This window comes from Neomonachus schauinslandi, chromosome 1, assembly GCF_002201575.2.
Source record: "Neomonachus schauinslandi chromosome 1, ASM220157v2, whole genome shotgun sequence".
NCBI lineage: Eukaryota > Metazoa > Chordata > Mammalia > Carnivora > Phocidae > Neomonachus > Neomonachus schauinslandi.
In genome coordinates, this window is record NC_058403.1 from 206,649,655 (window position 1) to 206,673,730 (window position 24,076).

Genomic DNA, 24,076 nt, shown 5'->3' on the forward strand with positions numbered 1-24,076 from the left:
GAACACAAGCAGGGGGAGTGGGAGAGGGAGAAGCAGGCTTCCCGCTGAGCGGGGAGCCCGATGCGGGGCTTGATCCCAGGACCCTGGGATCATGACCTGAGCCGAAGACAGACGCTTAACAGACTGAGCCACCCAGGCACCCCTAAAATGTCCATTTTGAACGGGAAAAAAAAAAAATGCAAGGCACACCAAGAAACCAGCGTGACTGACACAGAGGGAAAAAGTAGTCAATAGACCCTTTTCTCTGAGAGGGTCCAGATGTTGGACTTCAAAGCAGCTGTTATTAATATGTTAGAACTACAGGAAACAGCGTTTAGAGAATCAAAGGCAAGTCATGAAAAGAAGATCTTATTGAAGAGATACGAATTATAGAACTCAACGTACATTCTGGACTTGGAAGCTCTCTTTGGTCGCGTGGGCTCCCACAGTGCCCCGGGCTTCCCAGGCCACGACACAGACCTCTGTGTGGCACGAGCCCGGTTCTGTGACTGTCTCCCCGACCCCGCCTCGGCTGTAGGCAGGGAAGGGAGCGAGCTGCTTGCTCCCTGCATGGCAAGGGCACCCAGCAGGGCCAAGAGCCTGATCTGGAGATCAGAGGGTGTGGTGACTGGGCAGGTCCGAATTTTCCCCTGCCTGGGCCTCAGTGTCCTCCCGTGAAATGGACCCCATGGGATGTGGGGACGGGAGGAGGACGGGGCCCCTAAGCCATCGGCGACCCCGCAGGGAGCCTGGAATGAGTCCACCAGAAGGCAAGGCCGTGAGCTTTGTGGTCTGTTTAATTTATTACTGTTTGACATCCAGTGACACTGACATACCCCCACCGGGCCTGTGGCCCCCGGCCCCAGCGGGTCTGACCTGTCCCGCAGAATACAGTACGAGGGGTGGACGGCTACACGCGTGCACCCACGGCTGAAACTACAGTGACTCCCAACTGCGGCCACGACGGTACTGCCGGGAAAGGAGACAACCGGGTGTCGCGTGTTCCCCGAGTCCTAATTCTTGTTTTCAACAGTTAATGCCGTTACAAACGCTACTGACGCCAGGACAGGGCCAGACACAAACAGTCCTACATCTTCTCTGCTGTATAAATATGGAAGCTTTTCGTTTATACAGTTTTTACCCCCAGGCTGAAACTACATCTGCTGCTACCCGTTACTGCTAAGGGCTACGCCGCCTCGGCTCTGGAACCAGGGGCCCGGGGTCGAGACTCTGGAATGTTGGGACTCAGTCTTCCTCGCTGCCACTTCCTGAGCGGTCCTGGAGGGGGACAGGAGAGAGCATGGTCAGCCCCACTGTCGAGGGCCCCCCACTGGGGCCTACCCAGGCGCTGAGCATGTTGGCCGGCTGAACTGCCCTCACTGGGGGTGAGCGGGCAGCAGGGGGGCACCGTGAGCCAGACCCCAATGTCGTTCTTCTCCCAGGGCCTGGCCCCTGCACCCACACGGACTCTTCCTTGGACCTGGGAGACTCACTGGGCCCTCCCTGCTTCCTGCCACCACAGCGTGCCTGGCCCTGTGCCCCTGACCCGCGGCTTCAAAACCACCATGGCTATTCCTGACTATGTAGGATGTTTGTTCTTCCGCACAAACGTTTTAAACAGCTTGGCAAGGGCCACAAAACGCTCTGCTGCATCCGGACTGGGCAGATGGGGAGCTTTACAGCCTAGACGCTCCTCTCTGTAACACAGGCCACCCCTCCATTGGCCAGGACATCATTAATGTCCTCATCAGGTTATCATGTGTGCGGTCAGGTTTGTTCCGAAGCGCCAGATTTTGCTATTACTGCAACTGGCTGCATGAGAAAAACAGCAACCCTGAGAGGGCACTCAACGGGTTCTGCCAGGAGCCAGGCCCCAGGAAATCCACTGGGCCTCCCTGTTTTCTAGAAGTGGAAACTGAGGCTCAGACGTTAAGTCAACTGCCCAGCTCCCGCAGCAGGGAAGGGCCGGGCACGCAGGCCCCAGCCAGAGGGCAAAGCTTCTTTAAATGCGCCAAGCGGGTCGCTACCGCCCCCGATGCCCACCGTGGGCCTGATGCTCCCGCAGTTCCTGCCCGTGCACCAGGACGGCAGCCTGCTCCGGGGGACAGGCGACATCCAGACACCACTCACGGCACCATTCACGGGATCTGTTCTGCACCGTTTTGCTAATTTCAGGTCACGGGATTTTGGTTTTTGTGCTTATCCACCACCATTGTTTGGAAATCCTCCTAGAGGGGGCTGTGTCTGCTCAGGGGTGACAGATGGGGGACTGTCTGGTGGCATCTTCCATCCCGCTGCCTCCTGACCCCACCCTCGATATAGACCCAATCCCACTGGCCTCAGGGCACTGGTTCCACTAGGGCCACACAGACCTGGTCTGGAGTTATGCCGTGTACAACCCTGAGCCTCAGTTTCCCTATCTGTGGAGTGGGGCGTTAAGAGCACCGACCCTCCCCACACCATGACAGAAGGGTCCAAGACCTGGCATGGGGACAGAGCTCCAAAGACCCAAGTGCCACCGGCCACCTGCTCCTGCCCATGCCGGGGCCCTGGGGGCTCACCTCCTCCTGCTCCTCTTCACTATCATCATCGCTGACCACCGGCTTGGCCCGCGAACCGCGGCTTGGCCGCCGCCGGCCCCCCTTCAGCCGATCCTGTGCCTTCTCCTTCCGGCCCAGCTTGATCTTCACTTTGACCGAGCGGGCTGGGGTAGGGACCAGAAAGTGGGGGAAAAAGGAAGAAAGACGTGAGCTTGGGAGAGCATGGCAAGCCAAGTCAGGGGTGGCTGGGAGCTGCCTGGCTGTGATGTTGGTCTGCCCAACCACCCACCGTTGGGACTCACACTCAGACTCAGAGCCTTCCTCCTCGCCCTCCTCTTCTTCCTCGCTCTCCTCGCCCTCACTGTCATCTTCTTTCTCTATTTTCTGCCGCACGCTGGTGAAAACTGACTGCAGGACGATGGAGTCTTCATAGATCTGGAAGGAGACACGTGGGGTTTGAGTGGGCTGGGGCCTGATGGGGGCCATTGGCCCTGCCCTCTGGCAGGACAGCCTGTGCAGGGCAGAGGGCCCTCAGTAACCCTTTCCCAATCAGGGCCTGAGAGAACATGAGACCCGGAGAAAAGTGTGGATGTGTTAGTTTAGGAACGACTACAAGTTCCTCCCTTCCTCTAAAGAATCCCAGTGAGCACAGGCTTTTAAAGGCTCTGAGAAGGTCTGCAGTATTGCTGGAAATGCATGTCCCTTGTTTAAGGCAGCATTTCCCCCAAATTTAGGACTGTAAAATCTCTTTTCCACGAGAATCAATCCTAAGTACACTTAGGAAAAGTTTGCTAAGTTGACGTTGTGTGTGTGTGTGTTAATTTCACTGCAGGAAAGGACACATCCACACGATTCCTTTCGAGAAGTTCCTAGTGAATTCAAAGTAAAACTCCAACATATATACTGGATTGCTCACTGAGTCATCCTGGATGGATCAGACTGCGTTTATTTCCTCTAATCTTTTTTTTTTTTCCTGCCTCTTTTAGTAAGGAATACATTGCTTTTATAGTTGACAAAATATTCTAAGTGGTTGGGAATTCTTTTTTATCAATCTGTTGTAGCATCCATGCTGGCATGAAGCCCAATGCAGGGCTTGAACTCATGACCCTGAGATCGAGCCCCACGTTGGACTCCCTGCTCAGTGGGGAGTCTCCTTCTCCTTCTCCCCCTGCTTGTGCTCTCTCAAATGAATAAATAAAATCTAAAAAAAAAGACCTGAGCTGAGATCAAGAGTTGGACACTCAACCAATTGAGCCACTCAGGTGCCCCTTAATCAGTCAATTAAAACAGAGCCAGGGGCGTGCTGAATTGGGGCCTAGCTGTGAAGGTGGCCAAAGCTAGGAGTGCGTGCCCTCCACCCCAGGGGCCTCCTCACCAGGGAGCCCTCCAGGTTGAAGGTCTGAGCGTTCTGGCACAGCAGCATGACATCCTTCTCCAGGTCATTGAGGCTGCGGTACTTGTGGTTGCGGATGCGCTCCTGTGGGCGGTGGGAAAAGCAGCCTTACCTTGGGAATCTGCCTTGTGCCCGGGGACCCTGGGGCCGGGAGGCCCTCTGCCTAACAAGGTCATGGCCCTGTCTTCTGGGCACCTCTATAAAGACTCGGAAGCCCAGGCCCATGGAACACAGAGCTGTACTTCTGAAGCCTAGGTCATGGGTAACCTTGAAGGAGCCCCGAACACACTGCCCACCAACACACCCTTAGGACCCTCTCCCACAAACTGGGCTGCTGGGGCTCTTGAGGCCACGAGGAATCCCAAGAGCCTGTGACTGGGCCCCTGGTCAGAGAGCCCAGGCTCTGCCCAGTCTGCACCGTGGTCATCTGTCCCATACACCCCAGTAGCGCCCAGATGTGGAAGGTACTGGGTCAGATTCCCCAAACACTGATGTGGGCACACTTCTGCGGAGAACCCCCACTTCCCACACCCTATGCCAGGCTTACCTTTATCTTCTTGAAGTCCACAGGCTTGCGGATGAGCTCGTAATACTCGGGCAGCTCCTTGCGGGAGGGCAGCTGGATGAATACCTCGCTGAGCTGACGTCCACTACTACTGCAAGGCGGGACACAGTGGGCGTCACTCCCAGGCCCTGCCTGCTGGGGGAGCCCCCGCTGGGCCGCCACCCATTGTTTGAGGAATGAGAAATTTGAAGCGCTCATACATGTACTGACTCCCATAGGTGTACTGTCTTGTGAGTTCTAGAACATTCTTGAGAGGGGCCAGGGATGCATTTGAATCCAGACTCTGCCCTCCCCCAATCACCCCCGGCTCTTGGAGGGAACATCCCCAGAGACCGTGCAGCCAGAGCCTCAGAACTTGAAGGAGGCAGAATCACGATTATAGTTATGTACGACGCAAAAATCAGTTGGCTTATGTCGGGAGCAGTAAGTGCCGGTTCTCAGAGAGAGACCACTTTTTGCAAGTTTTGCAAGCATATCTCTCACAGGCAGCACTTAGGAGCCGTGAACTTCAGAGAATTTGGCAAAGACCGGTGGAAGAGAGATGCCCCCTGGAAAGACCCTAATGGAAGACCTGAGCGGTTTTCTAGTCCTTGCCATTGGGAAAGTACTGGTTTTCCACAAGGGAGCAGAGGAAAGACGCAATGGGAGCAGCCCTGAGACGTGGCGGGGTCCCAGGTGCTGTCTCCTGGGCCTCACTATGAGAGGAGCCGTGCACTTGGCCACCAGGCTGTGCCACACCCAGGCCTTGCTCTGTCTGGGAACAGGAGCTCAGAGGGAACATCACTCCTGGGCCTGCCTGAGGAGGGAGGGCGCAGGCGCTTCAAGGACTGGCAGACGGGAGAAGACGAACTCTTACGAGCTCAGTCTCCCTTTCTGGTGTGTCAGCCTGGAGACACGGACCCTGCCCTGGGGGATCCGGGGAGCCGGTGAGCTGGTCGAGGCCCTGCTCTGAGGCTTGCATACGGGTGGCCTGCCCTCCCTTATCTGTGACCAGCTGGACCCAATACAGGGCAGGATGTGGCTGAAAATGCAACCTGGAAGGAAGGGGGAGGCTGGCACTCCCTGAGCGCGGGCACCCCCACTTGGCACTGGGATGAAAGACTGGAAGGCAGGGGCCCAAGGCAGGCTGTGTGTGGGCAGGGCTTGCTGGGAACTTGTGTGTTAAGTGTCCAGCCCAGAGCAAGGACTGAATGGTGATGGCTGTCTAAAGCCAGCAAGGTGCAGAGACCAGATTCCCGCTCCTGTCTGTACGGCCTGTAGCTCAGATGACCCCAGCTGCCCTGTGATGCACAGAAACCCTGAATGAGCAAAGTTTCTGGGATCCCGGCCAGGAGAAGCCTCGGGGAGGCAGTCCTGGCAAAGCTGCTCCTTAATGCAGTCGTGATGTTGGGAGCATCCGGCAGTAAACCCTGACGTGCCCTCCCTGGAGTAGCAGGCTTCCCTTCTCTCCGGGAACAGGCTGGTGGGTGGCTTGGCCACAGACACCCAGAGCTTGTTTACGTAACTCTGAAAACAAGAACCGGTATCCGAAGGCAGCGGACGCTCGACCCGGGAGAGGCAGACCTGAACCGCAACCCACCACTCACCCACCTGCACGCGTCGTGCTGTCCCCCTAACCTTCCCAGAGCTCCCCTTTCTCATCCCGACAGCACTATCCTTATACTCTTGACCATGACGCACAGCGGCAGCCACAGCTTCCACTCTGATAGAGGACACGCACCCGCAGCCGTAAAGTAGCAGAGGTTTCCCCGCACAGGGTCTCCCTTGTTCAGTGAGATGAACTCTGTTTTCTCCACTATTTCACTTTCTAGAAATGCCAGTTGACCCACTACATTCATTTTGCTGCTCACTGATGGGTGTGGAGAGTGTGCCATGCATGGTGCTAAGGCTGGGCTCTCTAGGCCACACGCCCCCCCGTGCTCATCTGTGGCATCTGTGAAGGTGGCTGGGCCTTGGGATGTGCATGGCCTTCGAGGGAGCTCACGAAGTAGGACTCTAGTGCTGGAATACAGTGGAAAGTTTTGTAGTAAAACCCTCTCACTTCCATCGGGCAAAGAAATTGGTGGAGACAGGAAAGAACGGGGAGCAACGGGGCGCCTCTTACAAACCTTCGGAATGAGGGTGTCACCGAGGAATAAAGGCCTGCTTGGCCACCCTGTGCGTGACGTTTCTCTGGTGCAATGAGCTCGGGAGTGCAGGTGGCCCGGAACTGGGTGCGCATGATGGACGGATAGGGCCCCAGGACAATGGGGGACTTTTAAAGGCTTCCTCTCTCAGAGAGCAAATCCACTGTCATAACATTTTAGTTGCCAAAGTGTGGAGATGTCATTTTTAATCCTTAGAAGTCCTCTGGAGACCCCCACCCCACCACCAGGCAGCGCTGCGGCGGGCTCGGGGCCAAGAACCTTCCAGCCCTCCTCCCCTCTGTGTTAGAGGTGGACAAGTCACAGCTGTCTACCTCACTGGGAATGAAACCCAAAGTCCCGGCAGTGGCAGCCTGGCCCTCCAGGCCTCTGACCTCAGCATCCCTCTCTCCCACCTCCTCAGAATCATCAAAGCCACAGCTCCCCAGGAAGCCTAGCTGCAGCCCTCACGTCACCTCAGAGCAAATGTCCACTCCCCCCAAGGTTCTGTGGCCCCCCCCACCCCCCCTTACAGATGGTAACAAAAAAGAATGACTGAGATATAAGATCCTTAGGGCTCAGCTCCCCGAGGTGCGCCGGGCTCCTGAGAGCCCACCTGACCTCTGGGACCTGGGTGGGCTCAGCCTCTTCTTGAACTTGATGTTATGGGGTCCCACGCAGTCAGCTCCCAGGTCTGGCCGCCTCCCTCATCGCTGTGAGATCTGTCTCGGGCATCTCAGGAGCCGCCTCATGCCCCGTGGTGGGCACCTGCCACACGGTCTGCTCGCCCACCTGCTTGGACTGGCACCTGGGCTGGGTATCCGGAAGCACATGGCTGCAGACACTCACGTCCAAGCGCCCGGCTTGCACGTCTTCTGGGCACACACCGGCAGGTGAAGAGCTGGAGAGCAGGGCAGGGGCGCTCGGCGTCAGTGGACACCGAGCCCCCGCTCACTGCGCCCACGGTGGCATTCCTGGGCGGTGTGGCTATTCTACATGCTGGCTGCGAACTGCTGCCTCCGTGCGCTTTTAACTCACGATTCCTTGGTGAGCAGCAAAACCAGGCACCGTTTCATAGGTGGAATAGTCCCCCGACGACCTCTTTCCGGCAGCACCTGTTCACGTCTTTATCCTCCAGAGAGCCCTTTCTGCAAACCCCTTTTCCAGTCTACGTCATGTCTTCTTACTCTCTTGATGGTGTCTTTTGATGAACAGATCTTAGTTTTAATCAAATTCCAATTTATCAATACTTCCTTTTCTACTTGGTGTTTCTCCTGTCCTGTCACAGAGGTACTGCATTTTGTTCTAGAAATGTTGACAATTCAACCTCTTTATGTTATTAGCTATGAAGCCAGTTACCCGGATCAGTGTCACTTCTCCCAACCAAATCCCATGTGTCTGAGTCCTCGCTAGACCAGAACGCAAGCCATGAGGGTAGAGGCCTAGCCTGTGTTATTTCCCGCTCTCTCTCTGGCACCGGAACAAAGCCTGGTACAGAGCAGGTGCTGAATAAACATTTTCTGAAGGAAGAACAAACAGCTCAGGGTGAAAGTCTCAGGGTCATGGAGCAGGGTTCAAACTTGGGTGTCACAAAGGTCATCTCCGAACAAGGGTGCCTCACTGCCCCGACCCCATGCCATATGGTCATTTATATACCACCCCGTTCCAGAAAGGATTGGCAGCAACTACCAGGAAACCCCCCCACCCCCCCGCCGCCCTGAGAAGGCACTGCTGTGTGCCCGTCAACCTCCTGTCTTAGGAGACTTGCCCTGAAGAAGCTTCTGCAGGCAGAGCGATCTGGGAGTGAAGGAGCTTGGGAAAACCCTGAGGCTGTGAGGACCAGACCTCCCTTCAGACATAAGCCTGGGCTCCCACCTGGTTTGGCAATAAGAGCGACAGCAGCCTCTGCCACCGATGTGTGTTGCAAGAAGGAGGATGCGACGAGGATGCTATTCTCGTGCCTCCAGACACCAGCTCCCAGAGCAGGGATTTCCTTCTACCTCGTTCACTGCCCCGCCCCCATTACTGCAGGACACGAGACATGATCGGGGCCCCTTGCCCAAAGCCCCCAGTTCCTCCCAAGTCTAGGCTAGTGCGTGCTTCTCGCTGAATGAGGCTTGGCAACAAGTCTAACTCTAACTCTGCTGGGACAGGGCCTGGTCTAGTTTTACACGCCCTTCTAGTATCCTGAAGAGCCCTGATAAGGATCTTTATTATTCGACCCGCCCAGATGGCCTCTGCCTCCCTATGGCAGTGGGCCCTCCCCTACGCCAACTCAGGGTTCTGGTGGCACTGCCCAACACTGAGTCCCAACCTCTCCCCCAAGGCTTGGGCGGGATCAAGTGCTGTACCTCACCCATCTGGTCTTGGTGATGGGTCAAGGCAAAGCCCTGGGACACAAGCTAGCCAGTCAGAGCCCTCCCTGTGACTTTCCATCAGGAGTTGAGGAAGCAGAGGTTGCTTTCCTCTTGGGGTGTGAAGCCTTCAGTATGGAAGCCCAGAGCTGTGGCAGCCACAGGTCACTGTACGGGGTAAGGGGAGAGGTGGTGGACAGCTCTGGGTCCCGAAAGCTAGTCTTTGCTAACTCCTCTATGGTCTTCCAGCCAAAGGAATCCCTAGACATGAAGGTCTCAGAACTAGCTTCCTGACACACAGAGCCTAAAAGTCCAAATGCCCCTTCACTGTGTCCTTAAGATAAAATTACAACATGTGGAGAAAGAACAAAGAGAATCAGAATAGACCAAGAGGCCCCTGAATTGGACAGAACCATGAACGCTCTGCATCGAAGAGGTCATCCATCCATATCCCTTTCCAACAGATGGAGAAACTAGAGAGGCAATGAGAGCTTGTGGCAGGCAGGGCTTGCGCACAGGTCACCCCCCATGACTAAGTCAGGGATCTCTCCCACTCATTCCCATATGCTGCTCTAAATCAAGGGTCAGCAAACTTTTTCTGTAAACCACCAGTGTAAATCTTTCAGGCTTTGTGGGCCATCTCATCTCTGTCACAACTATTCAACTCTGCCATTCTTGCACTCAAGTGGCCATAGACAAGATGCAGAAAAATGAGCTTTGGCTGTGTTCCCATAAAACTTATTCTGTGAACAATGAAATGTGAATTTTCTATAATTTCATGTCATGGAATATTATTATTCTTTTGATTTTTCTAAAATCCTCTAAAAAAAACCATTCTTAATTCACAGGTGATACATACACAGATGGTGGGCCAGATTTATTTTTTTGCGGGTTTGTTGACCACTGGTGTGAATCTTAAAAACAACAGAGAAATAGGTCTGTCCATATCAGGGATAGCAACATACTGCCTGGTGTCCTCACCTTCTTATCCTCTGACCAGTGCAGACATTGCAAGCAGATCAGAGCACTATCCCTTTGCCCTCAGGCAGGCACAAGCAATCAAGTGAAGATGGTGCCCAAGACAGACCCTGCTAGTCAAGTATGGAGGTGGTCCCAAACTGCCAGGAAGGACTCCTTCTCTGTCCCTCATCCCTGCTCTCCTTCCTAGAGTCCAGTTCAGTCCATCTTCCCATGACATCGCTCAATGACATCTTCGAGCCCTGGGACCATGTTCTCGCTCTTTTTTAATTGCAAACTTTTTAAGATTTTATCCAGGGCGCCTGGGTGGCTCAGTCGGTTGAGCGACTGCCTTCAGCTCAGGTCGTGATCCCGGGGTCCTGGGATCGAGTCCCGCATCGGGCTCCCTGCTCTGCGGGGAGCCTGCTTCTCCCTCTCCCACTCCCCCTGCTTGTGTTCCCTCTCTCGCTGTGTCTCTCTCTGTCAAATAAATAAATAAAATCTTTCAAAAAAAAAAAAAAGATTTTATCCATTTATTTGACAGAGAGAGAGAAAGCACAAGTAGGCAGAGAGGCAGGCAGAGCGAGAGGGAGAAGCAGGCTCTCCGCTGAGCCAGGGAGCCCGATGCGGGGCTTCCTGAGCCGAAGGCAGCCACTTAACCGACTGAGTCACCCAGGCGCCCCCATGTTCTCTTTTGACCCTTGATCAGAGAACTGAACCTGCAAGGTCCTGGATATGAATAGCTCAGCAGTTTCAAAACTGATTTAGCTTAAGACTGTCTGAAACAGAATCTCAGGAGATTTTCCATAAACAAAACTTCAAAGTGAAATAACAAAACCTATTCATTTACTTCATTAGTATACAATTACTTTCTAGGTTCAATTTTTTGACGTGTTACAAAATCAAGGATAACTTGAGCATTAGACATGTGAGAAATGTGATCCACTTAGTTACAAATTCTTTATGAAGAGCCTGCACCTGCCGAAAGGGCAATCTCAGCTGGACTTACGGCTTCGTGGTACAGAAACAATTCTGACTCCTGCACCAGGGAAAGGAAAGGACGTTCACCAGTGAGCCCGCTGAGAATAATGGTCTGTAGGTTGCTGGCCCTGTGCTCTCAGCACTCTCCCAGTAGAGAGGTGTGAGGAAGCTTTATTTCAGGGTGTATGTGCCAAGGCCAAGACTGGCTGCAGGTCATGATGCTGGTTAAGTGTCTAATGAGATCGAAGTTTCAAATGAGGCAAGGACACATCTTGGGGGGGGGGGATGTGTTTCTTAATACAGTTTTAACACTTCGATCCAAATGTCATTATAAAGAAACCCTGATTCTGTGCAAAAGCTTTTTATCTTGATGAAGTCCCAATAGTTCATTTTTGCTTTTGTTTCCCTTGCCTTTGGGATAACTGAACTCTACCTTTGAAACTAATGGTACACTATATGTTAATTAAAAAAAAAAAAGTAAAGAAACAAGTAAGCCGAGTGGGGGAAGCACTTGGATTTGACATTTCATTTTGGAGGCGAGACCCTGAGCTTTGAAAAAAGATGCATGACCCGGGATTACACAGAAAGCAGCAGCTGGATCATAATCCAGGCAGGCTCCTAGCTGCAGTCACCCACTCTGCGGCTTCCCCGAGCAGACCCTGAGTGTCACAAGCGCCGGCCTTGCACCACACTCTGCAGCGGCCGGAGCTCAGAAGACATCAGCTGTGGGTGATGAGGACAAAGAGCAGGAAGGCCAGGACCTGTTCATGGCATGCAAAGAACATTTCTCAGCACGAGAGAGAGGGTGAAAACGAGAGGCAAAGCCAGCCCAGCTCCCCTGGGAGCTGCGGCCAGAGGCGCGTGGAGCTGGTCATGCAAGTGTAGGGGGGCCTGAGGCCACCTTCTGCAGGGCTGGGTGACCCGGGCCTTGAGAAGCGTGCTTCCTGGCTGGAATGAGTCAGGATTCGCAGCCCGCTGGTACTCCCGGGAGCCCCTAGAGTGCTGAGCAGCTCTACAGCAGCGGAAGCCACAAAGCCCCTTCTGAAATGGAAGAGACCTCTGGATGCCCACGCTGGAACCCAGGGTGCTGGGGGTCCTCTGGTCCATCTGGAACTGACAGACCCACCTCCATACCTTCCTGAGACCCTCATACCCACTCTTCCTTCCCTCCTAACTTCTAAGCTTGGTTAACTTACGTCTTTAAATTTTTTTTTTTTTTAAGATTTTATGTATTTGCGAGAGAGACAATGAGAGACAAGAGAGCATGAGAGGGAGGAGGGTCAGAGGGAGAAGCAGACTCCCCGCTGAGCAGGGAGCCTGATGTGGGACTCGATCCCGGGACTCCAGGATCATGACCTTAGCAGAAGGCAGTCGCTTAACCAACTGAGCCACCCAGGCGCCCAACTTACGTCTTTAATTAGTTTCACCTTAGAACCTTAACCTTTCAATTCTTTTAGCTAGCTGTCTTTTAGCTTTATTTTAAAATCTACCTATTCTTGGGTGCCTGGGTGGCTCAGTTGGTTAAGCGACTGCCTTCGGCTCAGGTCATGATCCTGGAGTTCCGGGATCGAGTCCCACATCTGGATCCCTGCTCGGCGGGGAGTCTGCTTCTCCCTCTGACCCTCCTCCCCTCACGCTCTCTCTCTCATTCTCTCTCAGGTAAATAAATAAAATCTTTAAAAATAAATAAATAAATAAAATCTACCTATTCTTTCGTGATTTCTCGTTTACTTGACCTTGGACCTTTTTATTCATCCTTTTTTTTTTTTTTTCCTTTTCCAGTGATTTTGAATTTTCCTTTTATACTTCCTGTCTTACCTGTTGATTATCTTCTATTTTCATGACCATTTCTTTATTGTTTTCCCTGAGTACAGAAGGCGCACACGCTTGCCGGAATGCACGAGCACTTTAGAAGGATCTCACACGGGACTCTGTGGGAGGCAGAGGGTGTGACTTGTTCACCCAAAACTACTTATTTCTGAGGTCCAGTGTCTATACCCGTCCTGTTTTGAACTTATATGTAACTCTAGTTTTAAGCCATTCTAAGATTGCTGCCCTGTTTTCTTCTACTGTGATGACCAACCACCAGCAGGGAGTGAAGCCTGGGGCCGGAACTGGCAGGGTGGCAAAGAGGGCAGGTGCAACTTCATCCAGCAAATTCTATGGCAGCCTCGGAACCTCAGCACGATTCAACAAGGGCCACTGGGCCCTCAGCCCAGCCTGCACCTACACACGCAGGCTGGCCTGGGCCTTGATGATAGGGATCAGCGCTTTTCTCAAGACATCGAACCTGAGCGTTTCTCAAGACAGGCTCCGGGCTGGGTGCCAAGCAGAAAGTGCTGACCCCAGAGCTGGACCCACAGGCAGAGAGCTAGCTTCTCCTCCTGCAGCGTACCCAGTCTGAGCTTGGGCTCCAGATGAAGGGCTGTATGGCATTCAAAGGCCGAGGCTGGAGAACCCTGAGGCCTCTCTGCCCCCTCATGAAACGGCTCCCAGGCCTGCCCACCCTCAACTCTTTCCCCTAAAGGGGACTATCCTGAGGGGATTGGAGGCACCTGCAGTTACCTTTCCTGGGGAACACTTCAGCCAGACAACCTCCCCTGGGGCTTGCTACATTGCCTGTTTTTCTTGCAAATCAGTGTACAAAGCTTTCAACTCCCAAGAGCCATCTGCTCTTTGATTCTGAACAGGGAAGTGCAGGGCTCCTGCAAGGGCAAAGGGAAAGCGGTGATAGGTTTTAGGCAGTGGCTGCCAGGCCGAGGCCGAAGCTGCCACCAAAGACGGGGCAAGGGCCTTGCATCATCCACAATGGGTTCAGGGCTGGTCTCTAGGCATCATGCCTGGCCCACAATATCTCACATTTGGGGTCTCTGCAATCCAATTTGGGGGATTCCACTTCTATGCTGAGGACCTGGAAACTGAGGCAGGGAGATGGATGTTGAACCCAGATCTCTGTGACCCTCAAGCTGTCCAGTCCTTTTCAAGTGGCTGCCTCCTGGCAGGGGGAAGGGGGAAGGGGACCCAGAGGGTCTGCTCAGTGGGGCTCAGCCATGGGAGGCTTAGCCTTGGCAGCCTGAACACATCCACCACCTTTCTGAGCCATCGAGAGTAACTTGTGAGGATCTCCTGAGAACAAGTGTTCCCTTCTGTCACGTCAGTATGATGGAGTTCAGGAAACCTGGCGCTGACCCTCCCCTGCCCAGCAAGTGCTCTTCACAGCAGCCGTGATTCTGCCCTATAGCGGGGAGCACAGGTGCTACAGAGGCTCCTCTGGAGCCTCCCTGCTGAAATGGCTCCTCCCAGCAGACCCAGTTCTCTAAAACTGCCCCCAAGGCACCGAGGTATGCGCTCCAGAGCACACACCCACGGACTAGCATCTGCAGACAGTGCCTTGGCTACCTATCTGAAGGATTACGGGATGAAGACGCCAGCTGACAGGACACATCACCCTATGACAAGGTCCCAACCTGACCAGGAACCTGTGCCTAACTTACTTCCATGTTTAGATTTTAAAGCGAAAATCCCGACCTTCCAACTTACTTTCTTAATTCCGGTTCTCATTCTGGCTGTTAACCATAGGATTCCTCGATGCAGTTTGAGATTTCCAAGCACCAAGGAGAAGGAGCCCTGTGAGGTCCTGCATGCGCGCTTAGCCCGGTACAGCCCCTTGCCTTAGCTGGCTTCCTCTGCACACAGGATGCCCCTCCCCTCGGCCTCAGGGCCTCTGCATATGCTGTCCCCTTTTCCCATGACACTCCTTTCTTCCTCTTCCCCCGACGGGGCCCTGCTTATGTGGCACACCTCTTCAGGCCACACTGGACACGGGGGCCTTGGGAGGGAGGGGCATGGCAGTCCTGAACCTGAACAGGTGTGAAGGGAGCAAACGCTTCTAGATCAGGACATTACCTCTACATGGACAAGGATGTAAGTACAAAGACAATTATCAAATGTGGTTGCACTGGTATTGAAATACAACCAGGGGAGATCTTGAAATATGTAATCAAAAGCAACATCTGGAGCGATGCCCACCAACAGAAGGGTGGCCCCGCTCACACAAAGCAGCGGAGACACAGCAGAAGCACTCCTCTCGAGTCACTGCGGGGAAGACGCAACCCCGGCTCCCATGGGCACTGGAGTGGAATCAGCAGCACCTGGCCCTCTCGCTCAGCAAGGCAGACTCAGGAATATCGAATCCAAATGCTGACAATGTCCTGTAACCACTTACTGGCGTCCAGGAGACACCATGCTGTAACAATTCATTCTCTCCTCAGACTCCATGTTTAAACTCAAGTACAGAATTTAGCTAATTAAAATGTTCTGGAAAGCAAAAAAAAAAAAAAAATTTTTTTTTTAAATATAGATTTTCTCTTCCGGAAATGAGCTATATAGGAAGTCTGAGACAAAGTGTGTGATAGGCTACTTCCAAATTTATTCCACTTTGGTTCTCTTTGGTGTGGTATGGTGTCTGGTCCCTCAGAACCTTCCAGGTGCCTGATGGGTGTGCCGTGAGAATTTAACCTGGTCCAAAGAGAGGTCTGGCCTTTATGCTGGGCTCCTAGGATGTGATCTCTCAGCCCTTGAAATGTCCTGCCTTGTGGGCTGCCTTTGTTTACCTGGGGGCCTTTGGCCCAGAGAGTCTAAGACTGTGACTTAAGGCAGGGGTGATGGGTCATGTGGCATCAGCTCAACCCACAGAGGAGCTAGAGACTGAGGCCAGCCACGTGGGTGGTTAGTCGTGTCTCCGAGAACAAGTGCCAATAAAAACTCTAGACATCGAGGCTTCCTTGGTTGGCAGTGCTGTGAGTCGTCTCCTGATGCTGCGAGGGAAGTGAGCGCTGTCAGCGACTCCCTGGGGAGAGGGCGGCTGGAAGCTCCACACACAGAACTCTCCAGGACGCTGCCCTGATGCCAATCTTGGTCCTTGCACTGTAACAAATCATAACTGAGTTGAGCAGCTTTCAGAGAGTCCAGAGAGTCCTTCAAAATAATTAGCAAGCCTGAGCGTGGTCTGGGATCCCTGAACTCTGCAGTTGGTGTCAAGAGTGAGGGTGGTCTCACTTCTCATCCAATCTCACAACAGGGTGAACCACACTGTTATTTTCCCTGTGGTTTCAAATTCAGGATGTTAAGGAATGTCAAAAAAATCCATTAAATACGCCAGCCTTTTACCCAAAGGTCATCTTTGAAAGTATTTGCTATGAGGTAACTTTTCAAGCAGGAAAACAGGATTATTTTCCCGAGTCTCTGTGTTCCCTGCTTGATCTTTTCCTATGGGACCACCAGCAAAGCAGCAAGGGGATGGACCAGCTCCAATCGCAAACCAAGCGTTTCTCGATGTCAGCATGTGGGAGGCTTCCTTTAATGAGCACATATACAAGATCCACTTGTAACTTCTCTACGTTTCTTTCCACTGTAACGGAGAACTCCCAGTCCTGTGATGCCACCCATTCCAGGAGGATACAGGGTTAAATGTTAACCATACATCAAACCCTCCACTGAGGTGTCCTGCCACTCGGGTCTCACTCCAGCTCGGAGTGCAGTTCTGTGACTCCAGAGCTGGGGCTTGCACCAAACTGGATCTCAGCCTCTTGCAGGCGAACAGTCTCCACAAGGGGTCACGGAGCCCTAAGAGCCAGTTTTAGTTTCAGGCCTGACTTCTCACCCCATCTTGCACGTGCTGGAAGAACATTGTTTGCAGCAGCTGGGGGAGTCAGTTCCACTTTTCTCATGTGATACATGGCTAAGGCTGATGCTCAGGGGGCTTTTGCAGTAAGTCACAAGATGACTTAAAAAAATGGACACCTTCTTTTTTTTAAGTTCAAAAATATCCAAGGCCTTATCAACAAGTTTAGGATGCTGTTTACAAGCATCTTGTTTGTCTTTTTTAAAACCAAGGTGTATCATCATACAGGAAAACATGCATATCAAATGTTTATCCCGATAAACATTCTCATGTCTTTTTAAATTTTATTTATTTATTTGAAAAAGAGAGGGAGAGCAGGAGCAGGAGGAGGAGCAGAGGGAGAGGCAGAAGCAGACTCCCCGCCAAGCAGGGAGCCCGACATGGAGCTGGATCCCGGGACCCTGAGATCATGACCTGAATTAAAGGCAGACGCTTAGGGCGCCTGGGTGGCTCAGTCGTTAAGCGTCTGCCTTCGGCTCAGGTCATGATCCCGGGGTCCTGGGATCGAGTCCCACATCGGGCTCCCTGCTCGGCAGGAAGCCTGCTTCTCCCTCTCCCACTCCCCCTGCTTGTGTTCCTGCTCTCGCTATTCTGTCAAATAAATAAATAAATAAAATCTTTAAAAAAAAAAAAAAAAAGGCAGACCCTTAACCGACGGAGGCACCCAGGCACCCCCGAACGTTTTCACGTCTTGAGGTAACCACTGTTCCACACCTATCACCACGGATCCGCTTTTCAACTTCCTATAACTGGAAGCATCCAGTAGGTACTTGCTAGCGTCTGGTGTCTTTCACTCAACAAAATGACTGTTAGATTCTCCCAGGGAGTGGCGGAATGTCTGTGCTGGTGGTGGTTAGAACTCTGCTCCTGGATTAGGCCACCACTGGTATGTTTTCCTACGGATGGACGCCGGGCTGTTTCATTTGGGGCAGTTACAATCAAGGCTGCTCTGCAAGTGCTTGTACCTGTCTTTTGGCGGACACAGGCATTCAGCAATCTCTGGAACCAGGATTGGAGTTTCTGGGTCAGAAGGTTTAGTGCCAAAGAGCGGTCTGCTCCCATAAGCAGTACGTGAAGTCCAACTACTCTGTCCTTGCCAACACTTAAAGGAATCTGAGCCATTCTGGTGGGTGTATGGAGGCATCTCTGGTTTTATTGTGCGTTACCTTGATATTACGGCGTCAATGCCCATGATCCCGAGCACCTTTTCGCATGCCAATTGGTCACTGGGATATCTCTTTCCAGGAGATGTCTGTTCATGACTTTTGCCCATTTTAAAATTTCATTCGGTGCAAGTATTCAGGGGCTTCATGAGGGTGTCCTTGGATGAAAAGATGTTCTTAATTTTAGGTGCTTGTGTCCTGTTCAGGAAGTCTCCGCACACATCAAGGCCATGAAGATTTTCATCGATGCCTTCTTCTAGAACTTTGTTTTACCTTTCACATTTATGTCTCCATTTCAATTTAACACATGTGTAAGGGGTGGGGTAAGGTCAAGGTTCACTCGCTTCGGATATCCAAAAGATCAGCACGACTTTTGAAAAAGTCCATCCTTGCCCTCTAATCTTCAAGGGTCTTCTTCATTTTGATAATTTTAAGACTCCCTCGCAAAAAGATAATTGGGAAGAAAACACTGGGATCTATCGTTTTCATTGGGTTTTTGCACATTCCATATTTCAAATAATTGTGACTCTTCCACTTTTTTCTTTGTGGAATTTGCCTCAAAGGTGAAGTCTGCCTATCAGTTCGGTATTTTCTTCTCCAATACAGATGCCACATTTTTAGGGTGGATGGTTGAGCTGAAATAAGCCTTTCTCAGTCATTTGTTTCTCTTCTAATAATAAAAGATTCTTTTTTTAAGGACAATTTATAACTTTTATTTGGGTACTACAATCATCACTAGTCCCTAGAATTTCACACTTGCTGAGAGTCTCTTCAAATGATGCACTGAGGCTTACACCTCGACACTTTTCCCTCCTACAGATTACAATTTACCCTTACTTTGCTTAATGACTGCCACATGTTACTATAAAATCAAGCTGGTACTGGCCAGTATGTACCAGAAAGTGGACTGAGATGCTGGGGGAGCAGTACGAGCCGAGCCCTGAGCAAAGTGCAGGCCTCATGCCCCAGCTGGCTCACCGTGCACATGCTCCCGGGGAGGGCCTGGCAGAACCGTTATTTTCTTATTTAAATGGTACTTGTGATCCACAAACAGATCTGCTGCAGTCTCCTATTTTGTGTGTCTGGGAGGGCAGGGACCCCAAATCCTGGAGCGGAGCCTGGTCAGTCTTTGCAACAAGCGGCCCACCCGTGATGGCCCATGGTGGGAACTGGGCTGGCACGTCATCCAAGTGTGGGGAGAGGGTAGAAAGTCTAGAGAAGGAAAGCTGCTTTGTCTCAGCTCCAGCCACACGGGCCCTCTCACTACAGTCTACCGGCCGTGCGATCGGCACCCATCACCGCACTGGTCCCTCCCTCTCTCTCCCCCCACCCATCACCTCTCCCCCGGCTCCTGCCTCTGCTGGAGCACTTGGCCCCAGACCTCCATTCCTCAGGGCTCCCCCTCAAACGTCACCATCCCTGAAAACAGCCCCGTCTCCACCTCCCCACGACATTTTCTCTTCCCTCTCTCATCACAGTTGACAGAGTGCTTGCCTCTTGCAGAACGTAAGTTCCACGAGAGCAGGCGTACCGAGACAAAGACAGGCCAGCAATGTGTGTGCAGTGACCGGAGGGCCGGACGAGGCACCTCCGAGGACCCCCAACGCCCACCTGCTGCGCTCCTTGGCTTACCTGTCCTTATACTTGATCACAGCGTCCACGATCTTCTTCATCTTCTTGGTGAGGTTGGGAGGGTTTGGGGAGAGCTTCTCGGCGGGTGGCCGCCCGCGCTTCTTCTGCTTCTTGCTCTCGTCGTCCTTGTCACGGCTGCGGGTGCTAGTGGTCGGGGTGGAGGAGCCGGCATCGCTGTCCCGCTTGCGCTTCCGAGACGATTTCTTCTGCCGGACCTCCTCTTCGATCTCCTCCAGCGTGCCCTCCTCGATGGCCTTCAGGGTCAATAGTGGTAAAATAGGACAGCCAGCACCGAGGTGGACAAGCAAAGGCCGCGGCGCAAACCCGCAGGCCCCGGCAGGGCGGGACACGCTGGGGGCCCCAGGCGGGTTCCGAGAGGCCACGAAAGGCTGGCTCTGCCCCCCCAGGTGCTCCCTGCCCATGCCTGGCCTTAACAAATCAACAGTTGCATTTCTTTACCAATTAAAGAGGCACATCCCCACCGACGGGAGCCCGAAGACTTGGACCCTGGAATCCCTCCACCCGGAGGTGACACTATTAATACTTCTGCTCTAGAGCCTCGGCATTTTTCTTAAAAATTGTGGCAAGATGTACATAACACAAAACTGACCACTTAACCATTTTTAAGAGTGCACTTCGGGGGCATTAGGTATGTTCACACTGTGCAGCCATCACCACCGGCCAAGCCAGGACTCTCCCGGCCCTTCCCACGTACGCGTGCGGCACCGAGGACAGCGATGGCAGCGTATCCACACGCCGTACCGGGACTCACGTTTTTGCTTACTATGTCCTGGATGTACTTCCTGTCGCTTTTCTGCAACGTAATTTTTGATGTCGGTTTAGTATTTCATTGTACAACATACCCTCATTTAGACTTTCTTGGGCATTTCGGCTGTTTCCATTTGGGGGCGGGGTGCTAGTCGGACCAATGGTGTGACTGCCAGCCGTGTTACTTGTACATAGACTCCGGGTAGTGAAACTGCTGAGCAGAAGGACCTGACTGTGAACAAGATTAATTTCTGAACAACACCAATTGATTCATTCTCAATGATAAGGACTCGTTTGCACATTTTATCCCCACAAATAGATGAGAAGCCAGAGGAGCCTGCAATCAGAAAAGGGAGCTGGGGCAGGGCTCCAAGGGATGTTCTGGTTGTCCATCTCACATTTACCAGCTGTGACTGCGAGCACAGGGCCAGGCACTGAGGACACAGCATGAAAACACCCCTCACGGAGGGAAGACAGTAAGCAAACATCTCGCAGACATGGTGACAAGCATGTTGACTGCCAGGAGGGAGGGTGAGTGGTGTTCTGATGGTGGAGCAGACGTGCCCTGGCCGGGGGTCAGGGGAGCATCTCAGAGGAGGTGGCACTTAGGCTGAGATCTGAAGGGTAGGGGTGGGTAAGGCATCCAGGCCAAAGGAACAGCATGAAGGGCGTGTGGCAGGCAGGAGGGACTGTAAGGCTGGCGTGGGGGAGGATGTGCACTGCGAGCCCAGGGGGGTACGGGGGGTTGAACAGTGTCCCCTAAAGTTCATGTCCACCTGGAACTTCAGAATGTGATCTTATTTCAAAACAGGATCTTTACAGGTTTAAGTAAAGAGCAAAAATGAAGTCATCCTCTGTCAGGGTGAGCCCCAACTCCAATGAGAATGTCCCCATGAGAGACAGGAAAGGACACAAAGACACACGGCAGACAGGCCATGTAAGACGGGAGCAGACAGGGGTGAAGTGGCCACAGGCCAAGGAATGCCAGGGCCACCACAAGCTGGAAGAGGTGAGGAATGATCCTCCCCTGGAACCTTAGGCCTTGCTGAAACTTTGACTCCAGACTTCAAACCCCCAGAACTCTGAGAATAAACTGCTATAGTTTTAAGTCACCCACTTTGGGGTCCTTGCTACAGCTACCCTAAGAACGCAACACTAGGGTCTCTGGTCCCGAGGCCCAGGCACACAGGTCAGCCCAGCAGGGCAAGTGCCAGCACCATTCTCAAGAGTTTTGGTACATGTGGCACTGGAGTGGCTGTCAGAAAAGGGGGCCCAGTTACGTGGCCACCACTAAGAAAAGAGAGTGTCTGTTTTGGGTAAACGTATTTTTTTATTAACACAAACTCTTACTGAGTACGACATTTACAAAAAAACATGTGCTCTGTGAGGCAAAAAAAGTCTTTTCAACATACGGAGCTGGGGCAATCTGGACATCCGCTTGTGAAAGAACGACGTTGGACTCTGACCTCACGTCCTAAACAAAAACTGCTCAAAAAGGATCCTGGGCCCAAATGCAAAAGCTAAAACTCTTGAAAGAAAACACAGGGGTAAATTTTTGTGCTCCTACATTTCTCAGTGGATTCTCTGACATGATACCACAGCACAAGCAAAAGGAAAAAAAGAGATACACTAAACTTCGTCAAAATTAAAAACATTTGTGCTTCAAAGGACACCATCAAAAAAGTGAAACAGTAAGCAACAGAATAGGAGAAAAACATCTGCAAATCACACATCCAATAAAGAGAGTTTTGAAGAAGATACACAAATGACCGACAAGCACCTCAGGAGATGCCCAGCACCATTAGCCACCAAGAAAATGCAATTAAAAGCCACAACAAGGTTACTACGGCGTACCCACTAGAATGGCTAGAGTCAGAAGGACAGGTGACAAACACAGGTGGGATGATGGAGACATCGGAACTGTCCCACACTGCTGGTAGGAATGTAAAATGGTGTGGCTGCTGTGGGAAACAGTCTGGCAGTTCCTCAAAAGATTAAATTAAAAAATTACCATTTGACTCAGCAATTCTACTTCTAGGTATTCATGTGATAAAAGTCACAATATATATCCTGCCAAAATCTTGTCCACCAGTGTTCATGGCAGTATCATTCTCAGCAGCCCAGAGGTGGAAAACAGGCCAACTGTCTGCCAACGAACAAAGACATTACCAACAGTGTGGTCTATCTGCAGAGCAGAGCATTACGCAGCCTTGAGAAGGAAGGGTACTTGCTACCACACAGATGAACCTTGCCTACTACTAAATATTTTGCCTGTTGCCAGAAGCCAGTCGCCAAAGGGAGGACACATGCCTCTATTTATATGAAATGTTTAGAACAAAATCTAGGGGGAATAAAGGGACAGGAAGAGAGCTGAAGAGGACAGGGCTTCTTTCTGAGGTGACGAGAATGTTCTAATGCTCATTTGTGGTGATCACCGCACAACGCTGAATACGCTAAAAACTACTGAATTGTCCATGATCGAATGCAGTGTTATATAAATTATATTAAAAAGAAAAGAGCAGAACGTGCACAAAACATTATTAGCACACAGGCAATTGTTTTTAAAAGGTATCGTGTCTCAAAAATGCAGAGCCACGGGAGCTCTTCCCACCTGCGTTCGGGCCTACGTTCCACCGCCCGGAGCTCGGGGCCGACGGGTGAGGAGCAGGACAAGCACCTGCCCCACCCGAGGGTCACCGGTTCCCTGGCACGTTTCAGCGGCTCCCTCAAGAGCACAGCTGAGCCAGCGAGCTCACTAGTCTGGGTGGTTCTGAGCTTTTAGGACAGGGCCAGGGCTGCCTAACCTCGTGGACTGAGGGGGCACTGGGGCTGCAGTCAATCAAGACGAACCCCAGGGAGTGTGACCAGAGGCCTAGGCAGGCCACATTGTTCGTTCTGGGGTGTGCCAATAAGCTGGGCACAGCTGAACGCCACCACCTGCCTTCTGGGAAGGGTTGCCTCATGGACATTTTTATGAAACTTCAGGGCTGGATTCCCAGTCACCACCTCTGCATTCAGAGCCCCGAGCATGGGGAAGGGCCTGATGAGTCACCATAATCCCAGTGCGCCCACCAGACGCCCACGGCCCTGACTTAGCCGCCTACACCTGTTGCTGCCAGGGACCTGGGTGAGGGGTCCAGCTCTGGGGTCGATGTGCCCCAAGGGAGGCTGTCTGACCCCCACTGGCACTCCCACCCACATGGGAGGGCAGGTCACCCTCTGACCCATCACTGTGTTTCCCACTGCCAGGCCCTCGGAAGAGCACACCAAGCTGAGAGCGGCAGCACTGTACCTGAACCTCAAGTAAACCTCCTGTGCTAGCGGTCAGGAGGACCGGAGCGAGCTGGCCCTGTATCAGAGGTGTCGCTGTGGTTAACGAAAACCAAGAACGGCAAAGGGAACCCGCTTGCGTTTTGGATGAGCCCCACAGCGCACCAGCTGAATCTCTGCTCTCCCGACCCTGCCCCTGGCCGGCCCTCTCCAGCATGTACCTTGAGCCACTGCTTCTCCGTCAGCGAGTCGCTGTAGTCCACCTCCTTGCGGTGGCGGGAGCCGCGACCGAACATTTTCTCCTCTTCCTCCTCACAGGTCAGCCGTTCCACCTCAGCATCGTCCTTGATGATCCACGAGGGGAGCTCGTCTTCCTCCATCAGGCGCGGCTTCCGCTTGGGGTTTCGGGCCTCCTCGCGCCTGCGGTCCAGGTCCATGCGCTGGGGGGCGCAGGGCAGGGGACAGAGGGAGAGAGGCGTGAGCACAGGGAGAGCTGGGGGCACACAGGGCACGTGTGGCAAGGGAGGCTTCAAGCCTCGGGCACCACTGCTGCCAGGCAGCTCAACGGCAATTCTGAGGCTTCTGGCTCCAACAGCAGACCCTCGCTAGGGGCTCTGCCTCAGGAGCAGAGAATTCCAGAAAAGATGGGAAGGGCGCAGAAGAGGGGC

At 52.7% G+C, this 24,076-nt stretch overlaps 1 protein-coding gene across 8 annotated transcripts in view; it reads right to left on the reverse strand.

Annotated features, from left to right (window-relative positions):
* Window positions 1–764: 764 nt before the first annotated feature.
* SMARCA4 (SWI/SNF related, matrix associated, actin dependent regulator of chromatin, subfamily a, member 4) overlaps window positions 765–24,076 on the reverse strand; it is an 89,656-nt gene continuing 66,344 nt past the window's right edge. For 3 of the 8 annotated variants that reach the window (XM_021705219.1, XM_021705214.1, XM_021705221.1), the window contains 8 exons: window positions 23,630–23,848; window positions 20,143–20,184; window positions 19,371–19,624; window positions 4,460–4,568; window positions 3,895–3,996; window positions 2,822–2,954; window positions 2,541–2,683; window positions 765–1,257 (listed from right to left, as the gene is read on the reverse strand). In XM_021705219.1, coding sequence (XP_021560894.1) covers window positions 1,225–1,257; window positions 2,541–2,683; window positions 2,822–2,954; window positions 3,895–3,996; window positions 4,460–4,568; window positions 19,371–19,624; window positions 20,143–20,184; window positions 23,630–23,848 — 1,035 coding nt within the window. In that variant the 3' untranslated portion in view covers window positions 765–1,224. Of the gene's footprint in view, window positions 1,258–2,540; window positions 2,684–2,821; window positions 2,955–3,894; window positions 3,997–4,459; window positions 4,569–19,370; window positions 19,634–20,142; window positions 20,185–23,629; window positions 23,849–24,076 lie in introns of all 8 variants that reach the window. The other 5 variants (XM_021705222.1, XM_021705218.1, XM_021705216.1 and 2 more) reach the window with 4 other exon arrangements.